Source organism: Erythrolamprus reginae, chromosome 1, assembly GCF_031021105.1.
Source record: "Erythrolamprus reginae isolate rEryReg1 chromosome 1, rEryReg1.hap1, whole genome shotgun sequence".
NCBI lineage: Eukaryota > Metazoa > Chordata > Lepidosauria > Squamata > Dipsadidae > Erythrolamprus > Erythrolamprus reginae.
In genome coordinates, this window is record NC_091950.1 from 284744760 (window position 1) to 284763570 (window position 18811).

Below are 18811 nucleotides of genomic sequence, written 5' to 3' on the forward strand. Positions count from 1 at the left end.
TGCATCAGTGCACCTTTGTACCTACCGTTCCTGTCCTAATGTCTTTTTATCTTTTCTATCTCTACTTTATACTCATATTATGTTAAACATACCACAATGCAATACTATATTTGTATGACAAATAAAATAAACAAATAACATAAAATAAAATAAATAAGAGTCACCCCATAGTAAAGTTGGGGCAAGAACGAGGAAGGAAGACGAATAAAGGAGATACCAGTCTGATACCAGTCTGCGCTCGCAGCGTTGGGACGCCGGTGAAACTCCTCCTCCCCTTCCTTCCCCCTCGCCCTTGTGCCTAAAAGAGGTTGGCGGCGCCGGCGAGGGAGGAGGACCGGCACGCGAGTTGCCACTATGCGGACCCCGAGGCCAGGGCGCGGAGCTCAGCGTTGCCCCGGAGGCGCCCCTTCGGCGACCTGGCGGCGGCTCCTCGTCGGAGCCGTCTGGTTTTGCGGCGCGCTCTCGGTCGCCGCCGGCTCTTTCGAGCTCACCATTCTGCATACCAACGACGTCCACGCCCGCGTAGAGGAAACCAGCCGAGACTCGGGCAAATGCGCCACGCAGGAGTGCTACGGGGGCGTCGCGCGCCGGGCCACCAAGGTCCAGGAGATCCGCGCCACGCACCCTCACGTGTTGCTCCTGGACGCCGGCGATCAGTACCAGGGCACCATCTGGTTCAGCTACTACAAAGGGCGCGAAGTGGTGCAGTTCATGAACCGCCTGCGCTACGACGCGATGGTGAGCTGGCTGGCGCGGGACGGGATGGGCGAAAGGGACAGAGCGAGCGAGCGGGACAAGTGAGGACGGTGCGAAGGTGAAAAGAAGTACTAGTACTACTACTATTTCTTCTTCTTCTTCTTCTTCTTCTTCTTCTTCTTCTTCTTCTTCTTCTTCTTCTTCTTCTTCTTCTTCTACTTCTTCTTCTTCTTCTTCTTCTTCTTCTTCTTCTTCTTCCTCCTCCTCCTTTTCCTCCTCCTCCCCTTTATCCTTTTCCTTCTCCTCCTCTCCTTTCTCCTTCTTCTTCTCTTTCGTCCCTTCTCCTTTTCTTTCTCCTCCTCCTCCCCTTTCTCCTTTCCCCCCTTTTCCTTCTCCTCCTCTTCCTCCCCTTCTCCTTTTCCTTCTCCTCCTCCTTCTCCTCTCCTCCTTCCCCCTTTTCCTTCTCCCCTTCTCCTTTTCCTTTTCCTTCTCCTCCCCTTTCTCCTTTTCCTTCTCCTCCTCTCCTTTCTCCTTCTTCTTCTCTTTTGCCCCTTCTCCTTTTCTTTCTCCTCCTCCTCCCCTTCTCCTTTCCCCCTTCTCCTCCTCCTCCTCCTCTTCCTCCTCTTCCCCTTCCCCTTTTCCTTCTCCTCCTCCTTCTCCCCTCCTCCTTCTCCCCTTTCCTTCTCCCCTTCTCCTTTTCCTTCTCCTTCTCCTCCCCTTTCTCCTTTTCCTTCTCCTCCTCTCCTTTCTCCTTCTTCTTCTCTTTTGCCCCTTCTCCTTTTCTTTCTCTTCCTTCTCCCCTTTCCTTCTCCCCTTCTCCTCCTCCTTCTCCTCTCCTCCTTCCCCCTTTTCCTTCTCCCCTTCTCCTTTTCCTTCTCCTTCTCCTCCCCTTTATCCTTTTCCTTCTCCTCCTCTCCTTTCTCCTTCTTCTTCTCTTTTGCCCCTTCTCCTTTTCTTTCTCCTCCTCCTCCCCCTTCTCCTTTCCCCCCTTTTCCTTCTCCTCTTCCTCTCCTCCTCCTTCTCCTTCTCCTCCTCCTTCTCCTCTCCTCCTCCTTTCTCCTTCTCCTTCTTTTCCTCCTTCTCCCCCTTCTCCTTTTCCTTCTTCTTCATCTCCTCCTCCTCCTTCCTGTTCCTTACTCCAGGACCAAATGTATCAAGCTTGGAACAGGCTTCGCAAACAAAGTCCGGTGATGGCAGAATTCAGGATGCAGTTTGTTGACTCTGCAGGACAGGCCTGAAAGGTGACTTCCGTTGAGGATAAACGTTCCAGCTTGTCCTCAACAGACCCTGCAGCTTCTGTAGGATTGTAGCCTTTGCTTTTGTTAGCTGTATCAGCATCCGCTGGTAGGGTGGATCCTGATACAACCCAGAGTTGCTTGATTGTGAGCTGGGCGGCACATAAATGTAATATTTATGTATGGGCGAGGGAGAGAGAGATAAAAGAAGAAGGAAGGAAGGAACCTTCATAGCCTTCCATTATCAGGTTGTCCCTGAATTTGGTTATTAGGGAAATGGTTTTTGTTTTAAGTATGAGAGTGAGCAAGAGCTACTATGAAATGGGACATGTTGATAAAAAAGAACTACAGTAAATTGTTATCCAATTACAGTACAGTGGAACCCCGACATAAGAGCTGCTCTACTTAAGAGCAACTCGAGATAAGAGCTGGGAGGGGAGAGATATTTTTGTTCTACTTACAAGCCCAAATTCGAGATACAAGCGCCAAGGAGCTGTCTCCTGAAGCCAAACGCTAACTTCCGCGTTCGGCTTCAGGAGACAGCTGCGAAGCGGCGCGCGTGTTTTAAAAGGTTGCAGCCGGCCTGGGGGGCTCGGGGGGGGGGGGGTGCTTGCAGCTTTCTTTCTTGCTCTTTTTCTTTCTCTCTTTTACCTTCCCTTCCTCTATTTCTTCTTTTCTTTCTCCTTCCCACCTTCTTCCCTCCCTCCCTCCCTTCACTCATTCCTCTCTTACTCTCCCCTTTCATAAGTTTCCTTGCTTCCTTCCTCTGTTCCTGTCCCTTCCCCCTTTCTTTCTTTCTTTCTTTCTTTCTTGCTCTTTTTCTTTCTCTCTTTTACCTTCCCTTCCTCTATTTCTTCTTTTCTTTCTCCTTCCCACCTTCTTCCCTCCCTCCCTCCCTTCACTCATTCCTCTCTTACTCTCCCCTTTCATAAGTTTCCTTGCTTCCTTCCTCTGTTCCTGTCCCTTCCCCCTTTCTTTCTTTCTTTCTTTCTTTCTTGCTCTTTTTCTTTCTCTCTTTTACCTTCCCTTCCTCTATTTCTTCTTTTCTTTCTCCTTCCCACCTTCTTCCCTCCCTCCCTCCCTTCACTCATTCCTCTCTTACTCTCCCCTTTCATAAGTTTCCTTGCTTCCTTCCTCTGTTCCTGTCCCTTCCCTCTTTCCTTCCTTCCTTCCCACCCTCCGTCCATTCATTCACCCATTCCTCTCTTGATCGCTTAAAGCCGGTCCCTGGTGCAAAAAGGGTTGGGGACCTCTGTCCTACAGGATTGGGTGGCAGAGAAGTTGAACATATGTAAATTTAAAAATTTAAGAAAGTTTACAAGTTAAGTGAAAGAAACTTCATTATTCATTTATATGTACATGTACATTTCTTCATTAAAAACATGTCTTTCTGCATAATTTAGACTAACTTTGTGAGTTTTTTGAGGGCTGGAACCAATTAAAATTATTTACATTAATTCCTATGGGGAAAAGTCGTTCGAGATAAGAGCTGCTCGACTTAAGAGCCCAGGTCCGGAACGAATTAAACTCGTATCTCGAGGTACCACTGTACTTAAAAATTGAAGAGGAAATGCATGGTTCTAATGAAGAGAGAGATCAAGTAGTGGTTTTGGTTTTAGGGATAGTTAAATATGTCAATGCCAACCTCAGTTTAACAAAAAAGCAGGAACCTTGGAGGTCTTCAAATCCAACCCCCTGCCCATTTCAGACAAATGCGTGTGCAATCTCTTCTTAAAAACTTTCAGTGTTGGAGTACCCACAACTTCTGGTTTCAAGTTGTTCCACTGATGAATTGTTCTAACTGCCAGAAAATTTCTCCTTAGTTCTAGGTTGCTTCTTTCCTGGATTGGTTTCCATCCATTGCTTCTTGTCCTGCCTTCTGATAGCATTTTCAAGTATTATCGTTTAAAAAAATAAATCCTAATTTTCATATTTTGTGAATTCAGTAAAAAAGAGATCTTCTCTGTTGAAAAAAGAGGAGACATTATATGACTTTATCTTGACTTTTTCAATATTCCTTTGAGCCAAATACAGTTTGTTTCTCAAAGCTGGGTCATAAAAAAGAAGTACAGCTGAAAAGCGATTCAAGGTATGCCAAGTCGGGCATATGGTTTAAATGTGATTTAAATCTGGTTTATATTCGCTGATTTCCCCTTTCATCCTCCACAAATTTGTTTTTACAAGAAAGCTCACTGCAAAGGACAGAAATGTTTGGGGGGTTTGCCAAAGTTTTTTTTCATTTTTCTCCACATTTAACTTACAACTTCATATACTTTCAATACAGCTTGACATACATGTATCATTTTTCAAATACAATAAACTAGATCACGTTCCAGGTTTGCTATTATTTCATCTGTATCCATCTTCTCTCCACTTCCCTCTTTCCATCTCAGGCGGCTCTTATTAGTAATTCAGGCAAGGAATTGGACTGTAGAGATTTTCGTATTTGGTATGAATGTGCTGTTTGGTTTAAAAAAAAAAAAATAATGATAGGGTTTTATATTTTTTTTAATATTAGATTTGTCCTACTACTATATTGTTTTTATTATTGTTGTGAGCCACCCCGAGTCTTCGGAGAGGGGCGGCATACAAATCTAATTAATAATAATAATAATAATAATAATAATAATAATAATAATAATAATAATAATAATAATGGAAGATGCAAATGGAAGAATTGTGTTCTTTTCCAGTCAATATTGGAAATTAATATTTCCAACCTCAGTATGACCATTTGCCTGAAATGATATAGGGTTTCTTGCCTGAACACGGGGTTGGACTAGATGACCTCCAAGGTCCCTTCCAAAGCTGCAGGTCTTTTTGTCATCTACCTTGTTAGCTTCGTAACTCTTAACACTGCATGTGGGAGTTTTATATAAAGCTGCATACATGTTTTATGAATTCAGAGGGTGGCCCAACTGATGAATCCTAATTTTCATCTTTTGTGAATTCAGAAAAAAAAAGAGATCTTGCTCTGTGGAAAAAGGAGGATATATTCTATGACTTTATCTTTACGTTTTCAATATACAGTGGTACCTCTACTTAAGAACTTAATTCGTTCCGTGACCAGGTTCTTAAGTAGAAACGTTCTTAAGTAGAAGCAATTTTTCCCATAGGAATCAATGTAAAAGCAAATAATGCGTGCAAACCCATTAGGAAAGAAATAAAAGCTCAGAGTTTGGGTGGGAGGAGGAGGAGGAAGAAGAGGAGGAGAGTCGCTGCCGAAGGAAGAAGGTGAGGTGAAGGGAATCAAAAAAATCCAAAACTTTAAGGCTTAAAAAAAAAGAGGGACTCTGAGGCGACGAGGAGGAGCAAGCGCCACCAATACACCCCGCGCAAGACTGCCTCCCATGCACTGCCACCCATTCACTGGCTGCTGCTACCTGCTTCCTTTTCCTTCCCATGCTGAAGGGCTCTCCTCTCACTTGTAGCCGGCGCCTTTCCTTCATTGTGGTGACTCCTCGGCTGCCCAAAGCAAAGGGAGTGTTTCTTTTCTCTGAGCGCTGGCTGAGGTTTATTCCCTGTCCAAGTGCCCAGAGAAAGGAAAATGCTTCGTTCGCTCTGGACTGACAAAGCTTCCTTAAGCGCCACCCAAAGGCTCCTCTGGCAGCCCAGATGGCTGGGATTAAAGGGGGAATGGCAGGAAACTGGCCGGCCCTTCGTGCCTCTCTCAAATTTTCCGGGCTCGTCTTCTTAAGTAGAAAATGGTTCATAAGTAGAGGCAAAACTTTTTTGAACACCCGGTTCTTATCTAGAAACGTTCTTAAGTAGATGTACCACTGCATTCCTTTGAATCTAATACAGTTTTTTCTCAAAGCTGGGTCAATAAAAAAGGAAGTACATAAGGAAACGTCTCCTATTACCACTTTGAAAAACTTGGCTGATGTATAAGTAGCCATGAGGATTCAAGAACATTGTGCTTATGTTCTCCCTCCAAAGATAATCCAGATTTTATTTGTACTGCATGTGGCCCCAATGAGCCGGGGTGGCGCAGTAGGTAGAGTGCTGTACTGCAGGCCACTGAAGCTGACTTGTAGATCTGAAGGTCAGCGGTTCAAATCTCATCACCGGCTCAAGGTTGACTCAGCCTTCCATCCTTCCGAGGTGGGTAAAATGAGGACCCGGATTGTGGGGGCAATAGCCTAGCTCTGTTAAAAAAGTGCTATTGCTAACATGTTGTAAGCCGCCCTGAGTCTAAGGAGAAGGGCGGCATAAAAATCGAATAAATAAATAAAAATAAATAAATTAGCCTCACCCAAGTCCAACCTTATTATTATTTATTAAACCTATATAACCACCCACCTCATACACAGTGACTCCAGGTGGCTTACGACATTAAGCACAGTTAAAATTCCATAATTTAAATCCCCTCCTCCATCCCTTGGCAGCAAAGCAGGATGTGGCCTTGAAGGAGGATTTCAAGCTGTTGAGAAAAACCGTGTGTCCAAAGCTTTGTGGAAAAGAAACAAGACAGGGACCATATTTATCTCTGGGAGAGGGAGGTTCCAAAAAGAGAGATGTGCCACAGCCGTTTCCCTTTTCCTAGGCCCCATGCTTCCTTCATAGAGAGGACCTGCAACATGCCCTGCCTTCCTAGTCTGGTGGGGTGGAGTAGATGAAATTGGGAGAGTCCCTCAAATAACCTGGCCCCAAGCCACGTTGTCAAACTGGTGCAGAAGTTGGTGATAAATTAATGTCTTTTCACACTATCTATAGAAGGCCTGATGTTGATGGGAACTTAGGAGGGGTGATTTTCATGTGGGAACAGATGCAGCCACAAAGCACTCTTTCGAGTGGTTCAAGGCCATCCTATGCCCACCCACCTGGGCAGAAGTGGAAGGAGGACTTGCCATGCTGGCACAATCTGAGTGAGCAACGTGACTAGTTTGTGGGTGGAGGACAAGGGTTGTGGACTTTCAGCTGGGTGGGAATCACAGATTCCGATTTCCCAGTGTAGGTGCCAGGATGGCTCCAGCAATACATTGGAACTTTGAGCCGTACTTTGACTTGGACGCTGATTTAGCTTGGATGCTACCTGGAATCTTGACACATGTAGGGCGGTGGTGGATTACGCCCTGGTAGTGCCAGTGGCGGGAGGCTCCACCCACCCACCTGGGACACTTCTGCATGCACATGCATGAAACATAGGAACATAGAAGACTGACGGCAGAAAAAGACCTCATGGTCCATCTAGTCTGCCCTTATACTATTTCCTGTATTTTATCTTAGGATGGATATATGTTTATCCCAGGCATGTTTAAATTCAGTTACTGTGGATTTACCAACCATGTCTGCTGGAAGTTTGTTCCAAGGATCTACTACTACTACCATGAACTGGTAGTAAAGTGTTTTAAAACCCACTACTGATGTAGAGCCGAATGCTGGCACCAACCTTGCTCTTTGGAAAGGCTACAAGGCAAGGAGAAGTTGTGATACACCATTTGTTGCTATGGTGATTTGCTGCAGCAAGACAAGGATAAAGAATGGGTAGTCTGCCAATATCAATATGCAGACCTAGGTGAACTCAAAGATACTGTAACATCATATGTCAGCTTCTGCGAAGACCTATGTGTACTAAGCAGGAACTTGCAAATATACAATAACAATAAACCTTGGTTCACAGCCAAACTCAAGCAGTTACGTCAATCCAAAGAGGAAGCCTACAGAAAAGGTGATAGAATGCTGTACAATCAGGCCAGAAATATATTAACAAGGGAGGTCGGAGCAGCAAAAAGGAACTGCTCTGAAAAGCTAAAGAATCAATTCTCAACCAATGAACCAGCAAACATGTGGAAAACTCTCAAAAACATCACCGGTTACAGCAAACCACCTGCCCAGGCTGAAGGAAATCAGCAACTGGCAGATGACCTGAATGTGTTCCACTGCAGGTTTGAAAAGAAACCACAGCCACCTAACTGCACAACCTCGATCCCGGACACACCAACAACAGCTGCTGATACAGTTCTACAGAGGAATCATTGAGTCGGTCATCTGCATCTCTATAAATGTCTGGTTTGGTTCTGCAACTGAACAAGACCGACACAGATTTCAGAGGATAATCAGAACTGCAGAAAAAGCAATTGCTGCCAACCTGCCTTCCATTGAGGACCTGTATACTGCACGAGTCAAAAAGAGGGCGAGGAAAATACTTGCTGACCCATCACATCCTGGACATAAATTGTTTCAACTCCTACCCTCAAAACGTCGCTACAGAGCACTACACACCAAGACAACTAGACACAAGAACAGTTTTTTCCCCCCAAACGCCATAACCCTACTAAACAAATAATTCCTTCAACATTGACATACTTTTTACGAAGTCTGCACTTCTATTTCTACTAGTTTTTTTCTCATCATTCCTATCATCCTTTTCCTCCCACTTAGGCCTATATTGATTGTTTCTTGATTGCTTATGTGACCCCTATGACAATCATTAAGTGTTGTAGCTCATGATTCTTGACAAATGTATTTTTTCTTTTATGTACACTGAGAGCATATGCACCAAGACAAATTTCTTGTGTGTCCAATCACACTTGGCCAATAAAGAATTCTATTCTATTCTATTCTATGTAACAAATGCTGCTTTAGCTGATAATGGAAATTGTTGTCTACACTGCTTGGCTTATGCACCCATGTTCCAATTGTCTCTTTTACAGTGAGTTGATTTATAGAACGGTTAGATTTATAGAACAGCTTGCATTCTGGGATATTACAGGTGGTCCTCGACTTGCAACCGCAACTGAGCCAAAATTTTCTGTTGCTAAGTGAGACATTTGTTAAGTGAATTTCCCCCCGTTTTATGACCTTTCTTGCCACAGCTGTGAAGTGAATCTCTGCACCCTATTGTTAAGAGAATCTGGCTTCTGCTTGTCAGAAGGTCGTAAAAGCTGATCACATGACTTCAGGATGCTGCAACTGTCATCAATATGAGCCAGTTGCCAAGCATCTGAATTTTGATCATATGACCAGGTGGATTTTGCAACGGTCATAAGTGAAAAATGTTTTTTTCAGGGATGTTATAATTTTGAACGGTCACTAAATCAACTCTAAGTCGAGGAGTACCTATACAGAAAACTGTTCAGTTTTTTTATTTATAAAATTTATATTGCTGCCTTCTCACACATGGCAATTCAAAGCGAGCTACAGGACATAAAAACATAATATAAAAGCAATAAAAATAATAAAATATGACAATGAAATTATTATTTTTTTAAAAACCCAGTCTAGTGACAACATACATTCATACCAGCTATTTAATGCAGTGTTTCCCAATCTTGGCAACTTGAAGATATCTGGACTTCAACCCCCAGAATTCCTCAGCCAGCAAATGCTGGCTGGGGAATTCTGGGAGTTGAAGTCCAGATATCTTCAAGTTGCCAAGGTTGGGAAACACTGATTTAATGTGCTCTGTCTTGCTCTGGGTTATTATCCAGGGCTGCTGGCAGAAATTCGTCTTCAGGACCTTCCAGAAGAGGGTTAGAGTGGGGGCCAGTCTAATTTCTAGAGGGATGATGTTCCAGAGGGTAGGAGCCAGCAGGGAGAAGGCCTTTGCATATAATATCTAATGACCACATTTTTTGGACTATAAGACACAGAGGACCAAAAGGCACACCTAGATTGACAGGAGAAAAGCAAGAAAAAAAGTACTTTTTCCCCTCCATGCATCGCATTTTCACTCTCTCCAGCCACCAGAAACACTCTGCAGTGCTCCACGTGTCCATTTTTTTTGAAAAGATTGGACCCATTTTTGCCAAAAAAAGTCACCCCTTTTTGGCTGCAGAATGCCCCTGGGGGCCAGAGAGAGCAAAAACACAACATGCGGAGGGGTTGGGAGCCCAAAAATGGGCATGTTTTTGGCAAAAATTAGATATGTAGAGCACTGTAGGGTACTTCAGGGGCCAGGGAGGGCAAAAACACGATGCGTAGAGGGTTCAGGCAGCTAAAAACAGGCCCGTATTCTATCTATAAGATACATCAGAATTTTCACCCACTTTTAGGGAGGGGCATGTGTGTTATTATCCAAAAAATATAGTAATCAATGTACAGTATTTCCAAATATTATCCTTACCTGGCTCAAAGTGGGGAGGATAAAATACTCGTGTGGGTTTGCATGACAAGGATTGTTAAACCATTTTTTAAATAATTATTTATGGTTGAACAGCTGGCCAATCAATGTTGCCTTTTCTAAAATTCTCCTTGCAGTCATAAGGAGCAAATAAAAAATATCCAATTTAAAATCATGAGCTTTGATGATTGGACTAGAATTTGAGGAAAACTCATCATAGTATTTTTCTTCAGCCTGGTCCCTTTCAGATATAACAGTTGGAAATGTGGACATAATAACGGAACTTTTTTTCATATGTGGTGGACATGCCCCCAAATAAAAAGAAATTGGAACAAAATTCAGATATGGATAAAAGAAATTACCATACAAGAACTCAAAATGAAACCAGAAATCTTTTTATTAGGCATAATTGAGCAAACAATGAGAAAGGAATGCTACTACCTTTTACAACATATCATAACAGCTATCATAATTTGCATCACCCCAAACTGGAAGCAAGAAGAAATGCCAACAGAAAGAACCATTTTTTAAAAAAAAAAATTTAATGTGCATAATTAGACAAAATGAAGGAACTAAATGATAGGGAGGAATCAAATTACTATGATTTATGGAATATATTTTATGAATGGCTAGAAAAAAAGAAACAAAAGAAAGCTGTATAAAAGGGAATTAAATATGTTAAACAGGTATAGAATTATAAGGTAATTATAATTTATTTATTGGATTTGTATGCCGCCCCTCTCCGGAGTTAATATGAAGATAGGTGGAAAGATAGGCTTTACATAAAACTGAATATTAACCATTGATACTAAGCACCATAAAATAATTCAAAAGATAAAAGGATAAGCTGTCAAGAAAGAGAGCAAGGGGAGGGTGGTTAATGGATTTGCCTATGTGTCTTATCTTTTCTATTTGTTATTCTAACCCAGATGTACTGTATCAGATTATATTATTATAGAAATGATCGGATATCATACATTATGTACTGTCTTTTAAAATGTATATAAATTTAATAAAAAACTATAGATATATATATTTTTTTTAAAAGGGTAAATCCTAGCCATTTTGGAATACAGTGTTCCCTTGATTTTCGCGGGTTCGAACTTCGCGGATAGCCTATACCACGGTTTTTCAAAAAATATTAATTAAAAAATACTTCGCGGTTTTTTTCCTATACCACGGTTTTTCCCACCCAATGATGTCATATGTCATCACCAAACTAATAATTTTTGCAAATAAATAACAAAATAAATAATTATTGTTAATAAATAATTATGCTTATAAATATCAGGATCACTAAGTGTCTTATTCAATGGTGAGTACCAGTAATAATGGTGAGTAAAAGGTTGTTAAGGGAATGGGAAATGGTAATTTAGGAGTTTAAAGTGTTAAGGGATGGCTTGGTATACTGTCCATAACCAAAAATGGTGTATTTACTTCCGCATCTCTACTTCGCGGAAATTCAACTTTCGCGGGCGGTCTCGGAACGCAACCCCGGTGGAAATCGAGGGAACACTGTAGTTGCTTTACAGTCTTCGATTCCTGGTTTGAAAAATTCCCAAGCAATTGATTTGAAGTAGAAATAGAATATTAAAATGTAATACAGTGTTCCCTCGATTTTCGCGGGTTCGAACTTCGCGAATAGCCTATACCACGGTTTTTCAAAAAATATTAATTAAAAAATACTTCGCGGTTGTTTTCCTATACCACGATTTTTCCCACCCAATGACGTAATATGTCATCGCCAAACTAATAATTTTTGCAAATAAATAACAAAAAAAATAATTATTGTTAATAAATAATTATGTTTATAAATATCAGGATCACTAAGTGTCTTATTCCATGGTGAGTATCAGTAATAATGGTGAGTAAATGGTTGTTAAGGGAATGGGAAATGGTAATTTAGGGGTTTAAAGTGTTAAGGGGAGGCTTGTGATACTGTCCATAGCCAAAAATGGTGTATTTACTTCCGCATCTCTACTTCGCGGAAATTCGACTTTCGCGGGCAGTCTCGGAACGCATCCCCCGCGGAAATCGAGGGAACACTGTATTCCATTTATGGCCCAGTTATGAAATATAGTAATGACCTTTGAACAAGAGCATATTCAGCTAATAGAAAATTGATAAAGAGGGACCTCAAAACATTAACTAAACTGGACAATAAAACATTAACTAAAACATTAAAACATTAAACGTTATCTAAACTGGAACAATTTAAATGCTATTTTTGCATATTTGATTTTTGAAATAGGGAAAATCAAGAATTAATGATAATATAATTTTCCTAATATTCTCTTATATTCTGAATTGTTAGAAGTTTTCATTTAAATATCAATAGTGAGAGGGCTCCAGGAATATGCCTATTACTTTTATATTATTTTAATAGAATCAGTAAGTTGGTTAAAGGAAAAGAAGACAGAAAGAACCAGAATCTTTAATGCTAAATCATTAAAGATTTTGAAAACTCACTTTGGTTAATAAATGTAGTTACTCCTTGGTTTTACATGAAGAGTATAATTCATATAAGCACATAATTTTGCAGTTGTAATTTTTAGAATTAGAAAAATAGAAAATTGTGTGGGCTTTTTGGTATTCATTGAAATAGACAAGAAAGTCTTTTTAGAGATAAAATTTGGATTTAACTTTTTGATGATATGATAAAGCTGATTTATACATTTCCAAAATATACATTTGTTTCTTCCATGCTTACAATTTCTTCCTCTTTTGCAAATGGTATAACATTGTTTATCTGAAAGAAAGTAATGTGATTGATATATATTTATACAGTATGTCATAATTATTAATTCTAATTAATTGTATTTTCTGTTTCTTTTTTGATATTATTCTCTGTAGGCTCTAGGAAATCATGAATTTGATAATGGTTTGGAAGGATTATTGGATCCCCTTCTGAAACATGTAAATTTTCCTATACTGAGTGCAAATATTAAACCAAAAGGGCCAGTAGCAAGTAATATCTCAGGGTATATCCTTCCTTATAAAATAATAAATGTTGGTTCAGAAAAAGTGGGAATTATTGGCTATACTACAAAGGAGACACCTGTTCTTTCAAATCCAGGTACACATTTTTTCATGCTTATATATTGCTTATATATAAAATTACCTAGATACAATAATTATATAACTAAATGTACTAGTAATTGCATCAACCAGACGTATTTTATTTCTTTTCCAGCATGAAATTGGGATTGTATTGTCTATCACAGTTGTAACAGAAAAAAGTTAACTGCCAACTAGATGCCGAGTTTTATTAGAATATAAATCTGATACAGTTTCTGCTCTCTTTTATGTGACTATAACATGAATTAGTGATTTGTTGCAGATTGGAAGAGGATATTGGCCCTATGTTAGGATGAAGTGAAGCAATTTTAGGAAAAGCTCATCTAGACTCTAGAGGAATGGAAAATTGTTGAAGGAAAGAGATAGTCTGAAGACCAGAAGAGATGAACCATAATTGTCAGAATATTTTCAATTTGACCCTTTCTCAAATACATTTTTATATATTTAGAAATCACAGGTTTCATCATTTTAGTCATTGTTATTCTAAGATTCTTCAGCACAATCCACACTTATTTTCATATTTGATACCAACTTTCCCCTGAGTTCAGCTGGGCATATAAGAGATTGTATTAACATTAAAAGTAAAAATAATATGATGATGCTATAAGTATTATAAGAAAAAAAATCATAATTTTGTAAATATTCAGGAGAATATTGTCACCCTAATGTCTATTCTGGCAAACTGATAGGAGCAATAATCTAATAAAAATTGGACATACAGTATAGAGAAGCCCTCCTAAAGGAAAATCAGCTTGGATTCCACAAGCATGAAGACTGACTCACCAACCATTTAGAATTTATTGAGAACTTAACAGATAGATACATGGACATAGAGCTGCCCCAAGTCTGCGGAGAGGGGTGGCATACAAATCTAATAAACAAACAAACAAACAAACCCATTGATAGTGTATTTGGGATTTTCAAAATGCTTTTGATAATTGCTCATCAAAGGCTAAGAGTAGTCAAAGTAGGACAGAGTGAAAGATGTTTGTCCATCATTAGGAAAAGAAATATAAAAATTAAAAACATTGATATTGTCATGCACTTATACAAATCTATGGTATCTTCTAGTGCTTTGTTTCTTCTAGTCTGCTTTGTTTCAATATCATTAATATGACAGGGAGAAGATTCACGCTTCTTCCTCAAACACTAATTCTGAAGATCAACAAACCCAATATGAGGATATTTGGGAGTGAAAAGCTGACTCCCCCCAGAGATTAGAACTGCCCCTACTCTCCCTGCCTTCCGTAAACTCCTTAAAACCCACCTCTGCCGTCAGGCATGGGGGAATTGAAACACCTCCCCCGGGCATGTTTAATTTATGTATGGTATGTTTGTGTGTGCGTCTGTTAGTATATGGGGTTCTTTTAAATCTTATATAAATTTTAAAGTTTTCTGATTATTTATGATTTGTTTCTATCTTGTTGTGAGCCGCCCCGAGTCTTCGGAGAGGGGCGGCATACAAATCTAAATAAATGAATGAATGAAATGAATGAAAAAGAGTTTAAAAAAGTTAAAGAATTTGACTGGAGCCTATTTTACAAGTGAAATAGCTTTTCAGTTTTGCACAAGACTTCATTCTGAGAGACACTCAGAGTTGGTTAGAAGATGAGCAGCTATATAAATCTTGTAAATGAATAAGTAAATATCTTGTTCCAAGCAATCATCCTCATAAAATCTATATTTTTCTTCTACTTCCTGTACTGTAAGTACTTCTTTCCGATTGGCACGTGAAATCTTAATTCTTATTTACTGGAATTTCCCTCACATTAATCTGATATGGATATTCACAAATATTAACTACTTGGCTAAGAATTAATATAATCAAATAATTCCCAGGGCCCTAACTAAAATTCTTGGGAATAGAATGGGATCTCCTGATTCACTCACTTGTTGATATAAAATACGTTTTGTCTTGTTTTTTCAAAGAATAGAAAGAGTATGAGCTCATTTTGTTCAGGGGCCCAAGATATTTTAAAGAATCCCAAATGTACAACATGGTCTATGATTACAGATTAAAAACATCCAGCTGGGTGTTTACTGTCAACTCAAAAGAAATGCTTTGAGAAAGTTGACTTAATGGTCTTGGTTCAAATATCATCAGTATAAATGGTTGGAAACTATTGCTTTCCCAATGCTGGAACATTTTTTCAAATATAAATTGTTCGAGTAGGGATAGCTATAGCATTAAATAAATATATCGTGTTTACCCAAAAATAAAACTCTGTCTTATATTTTTTTTAAACCCCAAATAAACACTTGAGCTTATTTTTGGGAAGGACTTATTATTTTGGGGCGCATGGAGCAAGATGGGGCTCCTCTTCCCGTGTTACCTGATTTCCAGCTCTGTCTCCGTAACCTTAACCAGAAGAAATGGTATTTTCAGAGAAAGCCTTATTTTTGGGGAAGGTTTAATTTCAGGAGGAGGGCTTATTTTCAAGGAAACACAGTAGTACTGGAAATTATAAGAGGCAACATTTTCAATCTTGTTTCTAGTTCCTTTGCTTTGAAAGATTGAAGGTAGCATTTAAAGAAGCAGAGAAAGTGAACATTGTACAGATAGTCCTCGACTTGCAATAATTCATTTAGTGACAGTTCAAAGTTACATCTGCACTGAAAAAAGTAACTTATGACCATACTTCACACTTATGACCTTTGTAGCATGTCCATGATCATGTGACCAAAATTCAGATGCTTGGCAACTGACCCATATTTATGAGCGTTGCTCTAATTCAAGTCATAAGATCACATTTTGTGACCTTCTGACAAGCAAAGTCAATGGGGAAGTCAGATTCACTTAACAACCAGGTAACTAACTTATCAATTGCAGTGATTCACCTAACTGTGGCAAGTAAGGTCATAAAATGGGGCAAAACTCACTTAACAAATATCCCACTTAACAACAGAAATTTTGGAATCAATGTTGGTTGTAAGTCGAGGACTACCTACAGAGGTGGGCTGCTAATGTAGAATGGTGACATGTGTTCGCCACCGTGGCTCTGAGTGCTAGCGGAGTCCAGCCCAATTCTGCTACTGCAGTTGTGCGATTGGAAATGTAGCAAAATGTTCTACCTTGCCATATTAATGATACTGGAACAAAGCAGAACGACATTAAAAAGAACATACAACATTATGGAGGAAAATTCGTCAAGCAATTCTTTCTCTAACCTGTGATAAATCAGGACAAAGCCCATCTCAGAGAAGCATTCTTTATCCCTACAAGTGCTGGTCATATATGGTGATCCCATCTAGTGATGGGCGAACCCAACGGTGTTTGGGTTCGGCAAGTTCGGACAAACTTTAGGCAAAATTCGGCCAAACCCGAACTGAACCCAAACCTGAACCTGAAAGGGGAATCCCACCAAGAGATTCTGGGGGCGGAGCTTTGACGTCACGTATACCGGCAGGTTGCTAAGAACACCAAGGTGATCACTTCCTGGATTCCATGAAATCCAGGAAGTGATCACCTTGGTGTCCTTAGCAACCTGCCGATTACGTCAAGGCTCCGAACGCCGAGCACGATCCCAAACTTTGCCCGAAGTTTCAAAAAAATTTGGGTTCGTGTTCAGCATACCAAACACTGCAAAATTCGGTACAGACCCGAATTGTGCGAGTTCAGTTTGCCTATCACTAATCCCAACATCACACATCATGTCCCTAAAATTGTCCTTGGAATGAGATCGCTCATTTCCTGCAACAATATAATTATGCTTCAGATTTCCCAGTGCCATCAATACTCAGGGGAAAAAAAGTAAAATTAAAAAATAATATTTCTGAATAATGCTGTGGGAGGCAATGTGTATTTGTTTTGCTGGATTTGCTGGTAACTTCTTTAGAGCAGATTTGAAACAGAATTTTGCAAGGCATCTCATATCTTTATAAATCTTCCATGTTTAGTGGAACAAGGAAAATATCTGGGAAGAGGGACAAATGAGGCAGCGGTGGGGTGTTCCCATTTCGACATGGTTTGGTGAACCCGGTAGTGGTTGTGGTGGGAGGCTCCACCCAAACATTTGGGATACTTCTGTGCATGCACAGAAATGTCATGTGTGAACTGGTACAATGGAATTTAGAACCCACTACTGACATTAGGACAACACAAAAGACATGAGTTAACATATTTGTATCAGACATTGTGACACAAGTTTAAAATGTGTGATGGCATCATGATTCACATATTATCATGCCAATGCCATACAAAGTACGGATATAAGTATGGATTAACCTTAATGGGATAATCCAACATGTACTTTTTCTATAGTGGAAACTTACAAAAATTGATATTTGATATTTGTTTAAGGCAGCGGTCCCCAAACTACGGCCCGGGGGCCAGATGCGGCCCGCTGAGGCAATTTATCCGGCCCACGGCAGCCCACGAGATTTTATCAATAGATATAATAAGCTCATGAATCTCCTGTCAACCCAACGCAGTCTGCTGCTGAGCGAGGAGGCGGTACAGAGGCAAGGGGCGGGGAGGATAGGAGCGAGATAGAGAGAGAGGGAGAGAGAGAAAGAGGGAGAGATACAAAGAGGGAGAGAGAAAGAGAATGAGTAAGAGAAAGAAAGAGAGAGAGGGACAGAGAAAGAAAGAGAGAGAGAAAGAGGGAGAGATAGAGAGGAAGAGACAAAGGGAGATAGATGGAAAGTGAGAGAGAGAGAGAGAAGAGAAAAATTAGAAAATGATGGAGGGGAAACGAGGGAGAGGAAAATGAAAAAAATGAAAGAGAAGGAAGAAAAGAGAGAGGGAAGGAGAAATGGAGAGGAGGGAGGGAAGGAAGGAAGGAAGGAGAAATGGAGGGAGTTTGTTGATTTAAGTTTAAATTTACTTGTTAATAAAGAAGTATAAATTACTTTATTACTTAATTATTTAATTACTTCTTTATTTTAAATATTGTATTTGTTCCCATTTTGTTTTTTACTTCAAATAAGATTTGTGCAGTGTGCACAGGGATTTGTTCATAGGTTTTTTTTATAGTCCGGCCCTCCAACAGTCTGAGGGACAGTAAACTGGCCCCCTGTGTAAAAAGTTTGGGGACCCTTGGTTTAAGGTAACATTTAAAAAAATCCAACTGTGTGGATACATTATTTGGAATGCCTTGATAAACAATATCTTTTTCCTATTTTAGTATCCCCTTCTATTAATCAACAGATAATTGTAATACTTCTGGGTTTAAAATGAGAAGCTTGAATTGACCTTAAAAATTAAGTACCGGTAAGCTCCAGTAAGGAGGTATATACGATGTACTACAGATTCATTTAAAGCTAGTACTTAATACACAGAGAGAAATGTATTTCTCATTCTCCCACATAATTTAAATATTGGTAATGTTATGTTAAATAACCTTATGTGAAAATACATGACTGGCGGCTTTTACAAAATTCAACTTAAGCTAAACAGCTGCAATATACAAAGACATTAATATACAATATACCAATCATTTTTTTTTAGGAGAGCACATACCCTCCTGCCTTTTAAGACCCTTGCCAAGTCAGTCCGTGAGACTCTCCAGTTCATCATTTTGTTTTGCGAACCGGTCAATCATAAATGAATGCGCACCGATAAAATATGCAAATATTAGATCTCATATCTAGCATTAGATTTCACTTATTTCGTTTTTAAATTTAAGTTTACAGCTGCCCATCTCACGCAAGTGATGTGGTTTGCAAGATTAAAACCAACAGCCTTACCAAACAATTAATTGATCCCACGTACACCTGTAGTACTGTTCCTGCTGTT

General features: G+C 39.8%; 1 protein-coding gene across 1 annotated transcript in view; it reads left to right on the forward strand.

Moving 5' to 3' along the window:
* The first annotated feature begins 294 nt into the window (after positions 1-294).
* The window catches only part of NT5E (5'-nucleotidase ecto), a 42364-nt gene continuing 23847 nt past the window's right edge, over positions 295-18811 (forward strand). Inside the window, exons 1-2 of the mRNA XM_070733156.1 lie at positions 295-738; positions 12850-13072. Of these exons, the coding sequence (XP_070589257.1) occupies positions 355-738; positions 12850-13072 (607 nt within the window). The 5' untranslated portion in view covers positions 295-354. The remainder of the gene's footprint in view (positions 739-12849; positions 13073-18811) is intronic.